Source organism: Pipra filicauda, unplaced genomic scaffold (assembly GCF_003945595.2).
Source record: "Pipra filicauda isolate LSUMZ 115617 unplaced genomic scaffold, ASM394559v2 scaffold127_size2900866_pilon, whole genome shotgun sequence".
Classification (NCBI taxonomy): domain Eukaryota; kingdom Metazoa; phylum Chordata; class Aves; order Passeriformes; family Pipridae; genus Pipra; species Pipra filicauda.
Genome location: NW_024103740.1, coordinates 645,317 through 659,799, shown reverse-complemented (window position 1 = coordinate 659,799; position 14,483 = coordinate 645,317). Strand labels below are relative to the sequence as shown.

At 43.0% G+C, this 14,483-nt stretch overlaps 1 protein-coding gene across 2 annotated transcripts in view; it reads left to right on the top strand.

The window, feature by feature from the left end:
• Positions 1-2,926: 2,926 nt before the first annotated feature.
• Positions 2,927-14,483, top strand: part of SHISA9 (shisa family member 9) — a 170,446-nt gene continuing 158,889 nt past the window's right edge. Inside the window, exons 1-3 of one of the 2 annotated variants that reach the window (XM_039390067.1) lie at positions 2,927-3,041; positions 4,008-4,613; positions 11,714-11,841. In XM_039390067.1, the coding sequence (XP_039246001.1) occupies positions 4,090-4,613; positions 11,714-11,841 (652 nt within the window). In that variant the 5' untranslated portion in view covers positions 2,927-3,041; positions 4,008-4,089. Of the gene's footprint in view, positions 3,042-3,652; positions 4,614-11,713; positions 11,842-14,483 lie in introns of those variants that run through there. The other variant, XM_039390065.1, reaches the window with a different exon arrangement.

Genomic DNA, 14,483 nt, shown 5'->3' with positions numbered 1-14,483 from the left:
ATACCTTTTATTCTTGAACAGTGGACACCTTCTAACGTTTACCTGTGCTTTTACAGACTAGTGATTGCAGCCCTGCTGCCAGTCAGTCTGCTGAGGTAGAATCATCACCTCTTTTGTTTTCCACTGGCAATACATTTTGTATCTATGTATCCAGACATGCCACTTCAGTAGGAAAATACTACCAAGGAAGCAGACATTGACTGCTTCATTCCAGTTTCCACATGACATTTCTTATCACAAAATACCTTTCACATCAACACTGTCTGAGATCAGGCCTGTCTGGCTGCTTTTTTTGACAGATTCTCACAGCTCTGGAATGTCTGTTAATAATAATGATTGAGCTATATGGCATTTCTTGGGAATTAATGATTGGCTAGAAAGCTCCATTGAATCAGCGCTCAGCAAAGGACTACTTTCTCTAGCAGGTAGTCAGTCCCAGAGAAATACTCAAAGGTTATCAACATTGTTATTATTAAAAAAAATAAATACAGAATTAAAATTAAATATAGAATTTGGAACATAATAATTGCAATTGCTCTGTATATTCTAATTGTTCTATACTCTTCAGATTTGTCACCACCTCAATGTTCAGATTAACTCATTAACTTTCTCTCCTAATTTCACTCCTTTTCAAACTCTCTTACATAAAAACACTCCTGCAAGAATCAGTTCTAAGACTATGTACAATTCCACACAGAATTCAATATATAGACTATGAGTCTATATGCATTTATATAACTGCCATGTGACATGAGTACACATTGCTACAGAATTTGCCAGAAAAAAGTGCTTGTTTTCTATCTTAAAGTTGAACAACAAGCATTGCCATTGATTCATATTGTCTTGGTGAAAACAAGTCAAAGAAATTAGAGGAAAAAGATAATAAGAATTTTGTATAAGTTTGGTGCCTAAAAGAATTTCACTTAATTAAATGGATGTGCACTTGAGTAAAGACAACTCTGCAGGTTCTAGTTGAAACATTCACCCTCTCAGTTGTTTCAGAGGCAAAATACATTCCTTATGGGATAAATCTGTAGAAAAGTAGGTAATTATTACTTACCTTAAAGCAATGTCAAAGGGAGAGGTCTTGAAATTCTTGAAGTCTTGAAAGTGATGATGATGGTGCTAAACTGGGAAATCTTTCATGTTTCTCAGCTTCTTAGACACAACTAAAATAAATGAGACACATATTGACTGACTTAATGGAGAAAAACTTTATAACATCACGCAATAACCCAAGATATGTCTCAGTACTGTGTGTAATACACATTTCTCTCAACTAGTTTTCTTGTTTCCATTATTATAATTAGTGGGTTTATGTTTTGATCAAGCAGGTGTTCTTACAACTACATGCTATGAAGCCATTAAAACACAAAACTGCAGGTCTGGTAAAAAGGGTTTGTGCCCCAGTCTAGAACAACTCCAGTTCATTATTAGAATTTTAAGACATGGTACAGCTAAAAATAACTTCACTGCTAATACAACTAGCAGGCTCAGAGAGCTCAACAACTAAAGTAACATATTATTAGGGATAGCATGATTTTTGGGTTCCACAGGTCTGATCCAAAGCCTCTTGGTGCCATAGGAAATATTTTTTTCCAAGGAGCTTTAATCATCCTCATGTTTTTCCAAGCACATGTCACTTAGGGTCGAATTCTGATCTCATGGACCTGAATCCCAGAGATGTTAGGTTCTAGCCTAAATCCTTTGGGCTTCTTTTTTATATGGGGATTCTTAAGGAAAGCCCCAGGAACTTAGCGAAACAAGAAACTTGTACCATATTTAGTCAGGATTAATCACCCATAAAATAAATCGGTTTTTGATGTTATTATTTCCACACATGTATAGTACTAATCATGCAAAATATTTAAGCAGCTTTTTAGCCATCAAATCAACAGGGGAACTTGCATAATCTTAAGCGCCTGACAGGACTGGACCTGAAATGTCTCTAGATGCAATAGTAAGTATGGAAAAGATTCATTTTTTGCAGTATTTTCAGCACTAACTGCATCACAAAGTGTTAAATAATAAATAATAGCAGAGAGAGGTATACACGAGGGAGGAATGATATGATTTCAGAGGAGACTTGAAAGAGGATGTTGATGAGGTGGAGGTTTTAAGAATTAAATATTAAAAGCCAAAAAGGCTGGTTTTGGCTGGGGCTGATTGTTTTTCTCTGCTAAGAAATAAAGGGGCCTTCTAACCTACCTCCTGGACAAAGATGCAAGGCTTACTGTCAAACTGTTCAGTGGAATCATCACTGTACTTAGAGTCTATTTTTAAGAGAAGGCAAAGGATCGCAATTAGCTAACTACAGCCCTCTCCGATTCCAAACGTCTGCTTTGTCCTCTGCCTCACCTTTCTGTTTATTTACCGCCTAACAACTCCACATGGACTTGGCCGAAGTTCCTGAAGAGCGCCAGCGATACAGTGGGAGAGGGAGGGCGGGCTGGCACTGCAGAGCCCCAGCACACCAGCCCCTTCCCCAGGGACCACAGCAGCCCGCAAGGCCGCAGCAAGGCAGCCACAGACGTGCCCCGAGGAGAAGGGAAGCTGCTTCCAGCACCAGCCCACACTGTTAAATCATTTACGCCATAAGGGGCTTATTTCCTACATTTGGTGGCAGCATAGTATTCAGGATAATATTATTGCTACTTGCACAGGTTACTGCCAAACCAAAAGGCAGAGATGACAGAGTTAAATAACAGGGATGGAGAGTGAATCACTAAAAAGTCTTTCCCAGAGTCAATTCTCTGTTTGGGGGAAGTTATTCCAATTCCGTGTCTCGCAAACAACCCGCAGCTTCGCTGTGTCCTCCGGAGCCAGCCGACTGACATTATAGAGAGATTTTTAAATAAATGATGTGCAGGGGCAGCTCATGTTTAGCAGACAAAGCCCCGCGCGGCTGCAGGGAGTGCGAGCACCGCCGTACCTGTGCTGGGCGCGCCGGGGCGAGGGCAGCGCCCGCTCCCGCCCGGGCGTAGCGGAGGTGCGGCCCCATGGACGCCGCTCCGCCCGCAGCACCTGCCTTTGCCTCGCAGGTGAGTGGATCTCCGGGGACCGCTCGGAGAGGAGTTACCGGGGGAAGGAGCGCTCTACTCATCGGGAGAGGGACGCGCCGCTCTCCTCCCGCGGAGCTGCCCCGGGCTCGCCCGAGGAGCCCACCCCGCCCTGCCCGGGCTGCCCTGACCCCCCGAGCGCGGGGCGGGAGGAGGGACGGGACGAGGAGGCGCTCCCGCGCTGTGGGAGACGCACCTGTGGGGAGCGGGAAGTGTCTTATGTAAGGGATGGCGGGGAGCGGGGCCGAGGCGGGGGTCGGCTCTGCGGCGGGGGGACAGCCCCACAGCGGGGCTGGGAGAGAGGGAGGGAAGGAAGGAAGGAGGGAGAGGAGCCCGGCAGGAGGACGGGCGGGCGCGCAGCGGGCTGGGCTCGCCGGGCTGCACCGCACTCTCCCTCACGGCGCATCTCCCTTTCCTTCCCGCCGGCTGGATGCCGCGGCGAGCCCGTCCAGCCCCCCGCGCCCTGCCCCGGCAGCCCGGCCCCGGGCGGGGCTCGGCGGCTCCCTGAGGGAGTTGTGCGAGGGACCGCGCCGGGCTACGCGGGGGAGCGGGCGGTGGGTGCTCCGGGCAGCGCGGGGAGGCTCCTCGCTCGCCCTCTCGCCATCTCCCCGCCCCTGCAGCGCCCTCGCCTCAGCCCTCCCGCTGGCGGCCCCTCCACGCCCCTCTCGCCAGCCCGGCGCGGTGCCCCGCACGCCGCCGCCACCTCCACCCCTCGGTCCTCCTCCTCCTCCTCCTCCTCCTTCTCCTCCTCCTCCCGCGCTCCCTCTCACGCGCGCTCCGCTCCACAAGTGCCGCGCGGTCGCTCCCCGGGAGCGCAGCGGGGACGGGCTGCGGACCCTGCGCGGGGGCGGCGGACCCTGCCCGGCCCGTCCGGGGCTGTCCGTGGTGCTGGAGGCGAGCGCGGGCAGAGCGGCCGCCCGGCCCCTGACGGAGCCCCTTTATGTTCAGCTCCTGGCGCAGCGCAGCATCCAGCAGCTCGAGCGGCGGCGGCGGCGGCAGCAGCATCGCTGAGCCGGGGCTGGGAGGCAGAATGGAAGGCTTTATTCGGCTGCTCTTCGGCTACTTGGTGGCGGACCTTCTCACGCTGGTGTGTCGGGCTCAGGAGAAAGCTGGCCAGCAGCTGGGGAGCTTTGTGGTGCTCTCGGGAGGAAACCACTCCAGCCTCGGGGAACAGCTGGATCCCTCCGAGCCACCTCCCACCCCAGACTTCTGCAGGGGCTACTTTGACGTGATGGGGCAGTGGGACCCCCCCTTTAACTGCAGCTCGGGGGAGTTCATCTTCTGCTGTGGCACTTGTGGCTTCAGGTTTTGCTGCAAGTTCAAGAAGACAAGGCTGGATCAAAGCACCTGCACGAACTATGAGACACCATTGTGGATGAACACTGGGAAGCCTCCTTCCCGCATAGACGACCCTCTGCATGACCCTACCAGGGATAAAACCAACCTCATTGTCTACATCATCTGTGGGGTTGTAGCAGTCATGGTGCTGGTGGGGATCTTCACCAAACTAGGGCTGGAGAAGGCACACAGACCCCAGCGGGAGCACATGTCCAGGTAAGGCTGAGTCCCAGGCAGCAGGGTCCCCTTCCCCCCTACCTCCTGCCCAACCCCTAGAGAGGAGAGAGGAGCCCGTGTGTTCCTGGGAGACAAACAGCTCCTGCCAGGCAGCTGCATTCCCCTGCAAGGCGACCGACAGAGACCAACTTTGCTGAGCAGAGCTCCTGTGGTTCCCCCAGCCCAGGTTATCAAAGCATGTGCATTTGAGGAAGACTAGGAATAATTGTGGAGTCTGCACAGACAGTAGTGCATTTTTATCTGCAGTGCCTGACCCTCTCCCCAACAAGATCCAGCAAGTGTTCCCGGATATACTGTGCGTGAATAGAAAACCAAAAAAAAATTCTGAAACCAGCAACACTGAATTATAGAAAGGCTGATGGGTTCCCTCTTCCAACTGTTTCAAAGCTTGGAAAATGTTTTTACTTCTCAACAGAAGGATGTAAACAAATGCCATCTCACCCTCCCTCTCCAGCTGCAAAATGTTTTTTGGCAGGACCTTCCCTACTCCCCCAGCCCTTGCAAGTGTGTGAGCTATTTGTAAAATTTCTAAGCTGTGAAAATGAGTCAGGGTGGAAGGGAAGAGGAAGACACAAAAAGGAAAAGCTATTGTAGAATTTCTTACCATTTTTTCAGTTACTGTTGAGAGGTAAATAATGGAATATGAAAGTCTTGTCTCATCCATGTGTGCGTGTGTTATAACTCTGTATCCACGGTGTAATGGCTGGATTATATCAAAGAGAACCTCCCCCACCTAGAGTTAGACATGCTGTGTACCATCTACTCCAGATCCTGGCTGCCTAGTGGTGGATAAGCAGGTGGGCAACTCGGGACAGAGCCCAATGGCTTTAACAACATATTCCAAACCCAGATTGTCACAGCAGTTCAAAATCAAGGCATAACACATTTGTCAAGTTTGCAGCCTGTCTGATTCTTTATGCTAATCCCAGGCACATGAAAGTAAAGCAGATGGGAGAAAGGCATTAAAAAAGGCAAACAGCTCCATTAAAGAGTCTAAATAGATCCCAGCATATTGGGCAACTTTAGTGATGAAATGCAATGAAAGGATACCTTCTACTGGACGTGCAGTGTGATAGAAAGCTTCCTCTTGCCCTGACTACTCTTGGTGTAGCTCACAATCTTTAAGGCTTAGATGAAGAGTCATCTTTGAAAGACAGTCCAAGAGATCAACTCAACACCTGGAGCCTTATTTTTTTACTGAAGTTTCTGCGTGACTTTTTTGATTAACTGCTTGTCTTGAAATGAACAAAGTCACAGAAATACTCCTGCAAATGCACCACCAGTTCACGAGCTATTAATTGCTATTTATAAACTGGCTGATATGGATACGTTTTTACTACCGAGGAAAAAAGCACACTGCAGAAATTTTAGTCAACACCGTGTGTCAGTGACACTTCTGCAAAGATGTTTTTTGTTGAGCAAGGTATGATAAACCCTTAGACATTTAGAATATTCTCCACAACTAAATTGAGAAAAAGAATACAAAGGTCCCAATTTATTTTTTAAATACTACTCTTAAACTACAGAGATCTTTCAGCAAAAGCTCTCCCTTGCTTCAGCCTCTCTCTGTAGTGTCTTCGTGCAGACAAAAAAGCAGGGCTTGTAAGAGTCACAAAAACCAGGACAGAGTGAAGTTGTACCCATCCCTGCTTCTTAAATAGGTTCTGTTTCTATGAGTAGAAATATTTGCTACCTAAAGTACAGGTGTGAAATATTCTGAAAGGATATTCTGTTTTAGTTTCTGGAAATAGAATTACGGGGGATTGGAAAATCATTCAAGTCATCCTCATGTCCTTCAGTCATGTACACTGAAGATTAGGTTTCTTGGAGTGGTTCTTAGAAAAGGTCCTCTGTTACCCTGATTACTTAACAGTATCTGCGATCTCGTACTTTTCTTGCCATGAAAATGTTCAAGTCAGGATTATATAGAAACTTGGAAAGTCATGATCACATGGAAAAACAGTCACCCACTCAGCACACATAATAGCTAGTCATGTTCTGAAAAAGCAGTGCTATAGGTTTTTTTTTTTAAAAGTTCTCACACTCCTATTACAGCTGTGGGGTGGGTTTACCATTAATTTGAAAAGGAATTAAGTTCTTAAATCCCTTTGGCAATCTACAAATATAATCATTGAGTGAAGAGTTGAAGTAACCTCTTAGTCCTCAAATGTGTGTTTAACTAAAACATTTAATTCTTGCTCATTTTACACTATTAATGTCCTGGAAAAAAAGCTGCAATGCTTAAGAAATAATTTACCTGTTCAAATATTTAACAGTACCAACATTTAATATAATATGCACCCTATATTCATATTCACCTTCTTTTATAACATTCATCACTGCAATATCAAAAAACCCCAAAAAATCACACATATGGGTTTTTTTTCTGTGCTGAACCTTATTAATAAGCAGAAGTATAATGCATCAAGAGTGTCAGGTAGGCCAAAGTAAAAGTACTAAGTGTTACTCCATTTTGGCTGGCAGCAAGAAACACACAGATGCTGATTTGTCATCTGTTTCCTTAGCTAAGATTGTCTCCTTTCCCTTCCCTAGCCAATGGCAACACGAAACACTTGAATCCTCTTCATTTCTGTGAACAAATTCACCTATCAAAGGGATGGTTCTGCTTATAAAAAAAAGACAATGCATAATGGAAACGGATTTTTTTGGGGGTGTTGATTTTTTAAAGAAAAGTGAACAAAAGAATATAACTGGTGTAAGTTATATATTTCCATTTTTAATTTACTAAAAGTATTTAAAAATATGAAGAGAGACCTCACATGTGGGAATAAGAACACTGACTTATAAATAGGAAGCAAAACTGTGCCACACTTATTAATTCCTTGCATTATTTCATCCTCCAGTCAGTAGATCTGCTGTTGAAGTAAGACACTGGTGTGTGTAAGAGTGGTACAATGTTAGTAAAGGAAACTTCACAGTCTTGCTGAACATAGTTTCTATACACCTGCCTTTCACTAATTTTTTTTTACTACTGTACCAAAACAAACCAAGAACAGTCCATTAATGTCACTGAGTTTTCCTGAAATATTTGACAATGGAAAAAGCATTGGAGGAATGCATCTATTTAGTGAAAATAATCCATAGAAAAAAAATCTCTATTGGACAAGTCTGTTTAGGAAAAAAAAGAGTCAAGATTTGTCCTCTTTTAAAGAGACCTTTGTTACTTCCTTTTGTTTTGAGAAAAAAGGCCAAGTGTGGCACTGTTGACATTTCCTTCTCCTCAGATCAGTGCTTTTCAGTCAAACACCCTGAGTGTTGGCATGGAACTGTAAATCTGGAAGAGGAAAATGGAGAGGGGAGTTTTGCAGCATTAACTCTGCACTGTGTATTTCCTTTTAGACATCGTACCATAATGTTTTGTTTATATCATTCTCCTCGTTTTTAAATTTGTTACTTGACATTAGAAGGAGATAAATATTCCCTTCAGCTACAGTGTCCAACAACTAAGCAGTAACAGTGGTATCCAGAGGAACTGTTCCTTTTCCCTCCTGTTTTCTAGGAGAGTAAGGCAATCAGATGGTGTGTGCAGGCAGATATGGCCAAGGGAATGAGTGTGGCAGTGTTGTGCATGAAAGGACCCAGAACTGATCTGCCAGCTGAAGCAGATCTAGAAGCCCTGTTAGGCATACGAGGGCAGCACGTTCTTGCTGCTTAAGACAACGTCAGTGGGCCTTCCAGGCTCCACCAGTTAAAGTGGAAGAATCCTCTCTCAAAAATGAACAGAAGACAAAAAACCTTTACTTCTGTTTCATGGAGGAGATTTTTCTGTAAATAAAACTGCAACTTTGTCTTCTTCCCTAATCCTTGTGGAGAATGTGCAAACAAGCCAAGAACTGAAAGGACAATATTTACAATCATGCTCTATGCTATAGCCCCTGTTTTCTGAAGCAGTGCCTCTGACAGTGTGTGAGCAGCCTTCCAAATATTGTGAACCCTCTCAGCTTTTCTTTCTGCCTTCACAATGTGCTGAGCTCACGAGTGGTCTTTTGTTGATCATTCAAAAGGTGTGTACCTGGGGCCAAAAATAGCCTGACTTGTCAAAATCCTGAATCCTATGTGTGAAATTATTTCCCTTATGGATTTTGACCCAGTTTTGGAGGCACAATATGACAAGTGACCTTTCATGAAATCACCTGTTTTAGCTTCTTCAAGCTTGTACTCATAAGGGAAATGCCTGGCTCCACATGCTTTATAACACCCCAAACCATTATTATGTGTCCAAAAAGGAAAATCTTATGGCAAGGGAATTGCTGAAGTTTTGTGATACTTGGATAGTTCATGAACTCCTGTGTAGGCAACATTTCTTCACTTCCGTAATATTGCAATCAGTATCAACACACAGGACCTGATGATTTTGCTCCCTGATTAAGAAGGTTATCTTGCATTTTGCATTTCCTTAAAAAAAAAAATCATTCAGTATAGCAGAGGTGTGGATAAAGCCCCTCTATGTATATATAACTTTTCAATGGGACCCACTCTAACACGTTCTTCAGATAATGATCAAAATCTAAATGACTCTATTTAGGTGAGACAAATGCATGAGGGTATTATAACAGTCTGTTGGCCTGTGTTGAATTTTTCAAAGCAAACATCTATTCAAATATCTTGTCATGTACTGGAGCACAAGCCTCCCTTTATCCATTTCATTATATGGGCAAATCCCTAAAAGAACAGAATGCAGGTACAGCATTTCCTTTGTACTTCAGTGATACAAGCTGCTACACATTTTGAACTCTCCCTGAGATCAGTGGAGAACAAGGACAAGCTCTTCATTTTATGAGCTATTCTGCCCTGGCTAACACAGTATAAACATGGGTGCTGTGTTGTTAAAAATAGAACTTGGTGGTGCGTAGTTCCTCTTTTCTTAATATTGAAGGAGTTGGACAACTAATTCCTTAGAACCCATATGAAAAAAGCCACCCTGAAATGGTAGAAAATGTAGCATTTCTGTGGACAGGCAGTAGTTAATCTGCCATCACACAGGGTGTTATTTAAAGTCTACAGAGAACAACATTTACCGTCGGACCAAGGGGCAATGAGGAAAGCATTTCTGAAAATCCACTCCCACAAAGTTTTAACTCCTATATTGGAGTTTGGAACTTTTATTTACTTTTCTTCCCTTCCCAGAGATGTGTCCAGCTGCCTCTGCAACTAGAAGTAATATTGATGTCAATAATTTCCTCTGTATAGAGACATATTTGCATAAGTTGATGAGATATTTAATGTTTTTGGTTCCTACTTATTTTAAACTGTATTGCAATATAATGCTTTCTTTCTGCATCATTTTATACATGTCTTTGTGAGATTTCTTCTGTTGAATTTTTATTATTCTGCTATGTAGGCCAGCTCTGCTATTTCTGCTGGATAAGCACTGCTTCAAATGGGAGCATTACTCTGATACCATTAATCATTTGGTTACTGTCTTCTGACCTTTTACAGTATCAACAGAGTATTCTGTAACATGTTGATCACAACTGTAACTAATATTTTAATAACATAATGCTAGCCATAAACACAATGAAACATCAGTATTGCTCAGCTGTGTACCAGAGCTATTCCTGCAATCAGAAAGCAAGATCCAGCTCAGGATTCCTTTCTATAAATTAAATGAAGCTACTTTTTAATATTTAAAAGTACAGTGCTACTTGATCAAGAAATCATCATGTCACAGAAGTACAGTGGAGGAGCTAGATGGCATTTACCATGGCTTTCAACAGTGAATGTGCTTATTTTTATTTATTTCTTAGTTTTTAAGCTAGTATTTCTTGATGCAGTATCTGGGACACTGTATATAATTTTGCAGAAAATTAAACTAAACTGGGCATAGTGCCCAGAAAATGCGTCCATGCCCTTAAAAAATAGCTCAAGAGGTCTAAAAATTAAAGCTAGTAAAACACAAAGGAGGTAAATAATGGTCCATGATGCATTGACCTGAATAGAAAAGGCTTGCATTGAACCCTGAAGACACTGGTAACACACACTATAACTTTCCTTTGCCTCGGGCAGCAGGTTCTGCGGGTTGGCCAATGGTTCCCTGGGCACACAGCTCAGTGGGTGGCTCTGGGCACACAGCTCAGGGCTAATGCTGCTCCTGCACAGGCAGTGGCAAACCAGCACACAACCACAGATGGAGTTAGATGTTGCCATGCTCAGGGTTACAGAGCTTAGAACTTAGTGACTCTGGATCTGCAGGGCTCATCCAGGGCTCATCCAGTGCTTATCTGTGTGCCTAAGAATGGATTTACACTGGGCAGGACACTCGGCAGTGAAACAGGTCCTCAGAAAATACACCAGAGCGGGATGAGCCTGTCAGACACTGCCTGGAGCTCTGCAGACCGAGTCCACAACCAGCATCAGGGCCTGGCTTAACTTAGGAATCCTTTTGCTTGCTCTCTCTTTGCCAGCATAAAGCTTTCATCCTGTTTCTGAACTGGCTTCAAAGGAGCAAGGAGTGTTCTGTGCAAGCTTTGCTCCATCTTAATGACTAGGATACCCATAGCAGTTAGAAAAGACATTTCTAATCTCCCCTTCTGTATGAGAAAAGCTTAAATCCCTGCCTATAGGAAAATCACATGACTTTTCAACTTGTGAAGACCACTGCGTTGAGTGGTGCTCTGTGCAAATGTATGTGTGAGAATTTACTTCGACAGGCCCTGCTAGTAACCTAGTATGAAGATAACTAGTTTGTGAAAGGTACAGATGTGGGCTGGGTGCTGAGCTGCTCAGCTTGACCAAGGTGGCAATGTTACTGAGCACATGCAATGGCAGAACTCTTCAAGTCTCAACAAGCTTAAATTATGTTCCTCCAAAGCGAAGACAGCTTAAGAACTTACTGTGGTTCTGTGTTTCACTTCTAGCACACTGTCTGAGACAACCTAAAAAGAGCCTTAGGTGTGAAGTCTCACAATGAATCTGCTTCCCTGAATTTGTTGTGAGGGGAGCTGTTTTCTCTAGCAGACATTATGATCAACTTCCTCTCGAACTAAAAAAGAGCTTGGAACATATTGGTGATGTCTTACAGATTTTGCAGGTTCATTCTGGTTTTGTTTGGTTTTCAGGGCTCTTGCTGATGTTATGCGACCTCAAGGTCCTTGTACAACAGATCATATGGAAAGAGATCTAAACATTGTAGTACATGTGCAACACTATGAAAACATGGAGACAAGACCTCCTCCAAATAACTTACGTAAGTTGAATTATAACTTTGTCAATATCTGGAATGCTGGCACTAAAAGGAGCATTATGAAAAAAATATTGGTGGATATCAAATGAGGATCAAGAGTACATTGGTTCTTGCAAAGCAGAAATATTCTTTAACTCACAATTAGAAATATTTAGAATTTCCTAGAGCAAAGAGTACAACAGTGAGAGAAAGAAATTTTGAAGAGGAAAATTAGTTATTCTATTTAATTTTATCTAGTTGTCTTGTTTGACTAATATTGATTTTGTACCTTTGTCTCCTTCTACCTGGTGTTTTTGCTCAGCTTACCAATCTTTGCCTTATTCTGTGTTTTGTTGTACTAAAATACAAACTGTTAAGGTTACAGCCGAATTTAACACTTTTCATAGGGCTGTAATATCCAATAAGGAAGTGGGCCCATTAGGCTGTTTCATCATAACCACTAGGAAAATAATTAAATACTTTCCTGGATAGCATCAGATTGTATGTGGTATTCACTTTTTTAAGGGAAAGATGAAAATAAGATTATTATTTTATGTTTTAAATAATATTTTAATTCTGTGTCTGCTATTACATGTTTATGTTATTGAAGGCAAGAAAAAGGTGCATCTTGGAGCTTCAGAGGAAATATGGTGACATTTCAAGTGGTTCTGAAGTCCTAGGCAACTTATTTCTCAGTCTGTATTAGACAACAGCAGAGATCTTTCTCATGCTCAGATACATACAAGTCTTGTGATGAACAATGCCACTGCAATTTTAATTTGGATAAATATTTATGTATCTTCTATTCAACCATATCTTAAATATATATACATTTATGTATATACATGCTTACAAATTATAGATATATTTACAAATTCAAGTTCAGGAAGGTTTAGATTGTTAGGCAGTGGATGGCTTTGTTCTGTGCTGTAGATCAATGTAGATGTGCATTTTGCTGCAAATATACTTTTACTGCCTTGGTGTTTGGATTTTGAAACATTTAAAAAGCATTTGCACTTGTATACAGAAAGCAGAAAATTTGCTTATATTTGAAGTTTTATTTTGACTGCATTGTGCAGATAATCTGAGATTTTAGTGCTTTTTTTTTTTTGTGGAAGGGTGTAAAAACAACAGGAGAAAGTGCAGATGTCTGTGCTGGATGCAGTCCTGGTACCTGTTTTGTGGGAGAGGCTGAGGGGGATTCCTTATGTAACCCGTTACAGAGCAATAGGAGAGAATTTAAGCTGTGACTCTACTAAAGGTACCCCCTGCAGCGGGGTGTGACACCTCCTCTGCCTGCCCTGCTCCCCAGCAAAGTGCTCCCAGCTGGGCGGGTGCAGAGCTGCACTGCAGAGAGGGCAGGGTGTGCACACACCCCTAACCCTCCAAAGCAGAAACTTCTGCTGCTCTGTCAGACCTGCTCAACCCCTGGAGTGAGGTGGTGACTTTGGAACCTTCAAGGAGGATGGGAATAAACACTATATCTCTCTCTGCTCTGTGTATAAGCTCTTTGCTGATGCCTTAGCCTCCTATGGCCATTTTTTCAAGAATGGTACCAAATGGTAATGAAGTTTGGGTCCAATCTTTGTTTTTTCTCATGTGTGAAATGTTTATTCAGAATCCCAGCTAATGAAGGAGCCAGAAAGTAAAGAGGTCCTTACTGCATTGATTGTATCTAGATTTTTGTACTGATCACACTGAGATATTTTGCTTAAAACTCTTTGTATACTACAATATACGACATAACACAGCAGGCCTTTAAACTCATTGTTTCTTGGATTTGAATTCAGATTTAAGCCTTGCTTCTATGAACTCTTGCATAAAAATGCAACTCAGAGCCACATAGTTACTGCATCAAGGAAGAAAAGAGGATACATTTAATAGGATGTTGGTTTGTGATGATCCCAGCCACCCATACAGCTCTGTCTCAGAATATGGCCCTCTGGCACAGAGGGAAGAATTCTGTGTGAAACAGCTCTTGCACCACTGCAGTTTACATCAAAGAGGCCCTGCTGCTGCTTTGGAGCTCTCTTAATCCATTGGGCAATGGAGAGGGCAGTCCCAAGACTGCTTCACAGGCAACTCAGGCATTGCTGCTGCAGAGGGAACCCTCAGCAGCCAGCAGCTATGATGGTAACTGCTTCTCTCTTTAATCAACTTTATGCATGAAGTCAATAATTTTAGATTGTTCAGTGCAAACCTTCAAGAGGTGAAATTACTCAAGGCATTTTATAACCAATATTGCATACATTTACTTCAGAGCAAGTGGATCATTGTTCTATATTTGTTGCCATTTTATTCTCATAAACTCATGTAAAACATGCCTAAATGACCGACTAGAATTTGCCAGAACATCACAGATGATTGAGGTCTGTTGAAAGCATGTGCATTTATGGTGCAGGAAAAATCTTTATAAAGACAAATGATTAGGACAAATTTTCTAAGCCAGTGTTTTAGCAAATTGGTATTTTATAGTGGAGTTCTGAAACACTGCAAGAGTGGATATTGCTGGCAGAAACTTTGGCAGTGAAGCATTACTTACTACCAGTGCTGGAAAAGTAACAGACTTTTCTGGGGTATTTTTACAAGCAAATAAACCAGAGTGAATTACAGCTTTCATAGAAATTCTATTCCAGATCTTTTCTTATACAGAGAAAATGAAATTG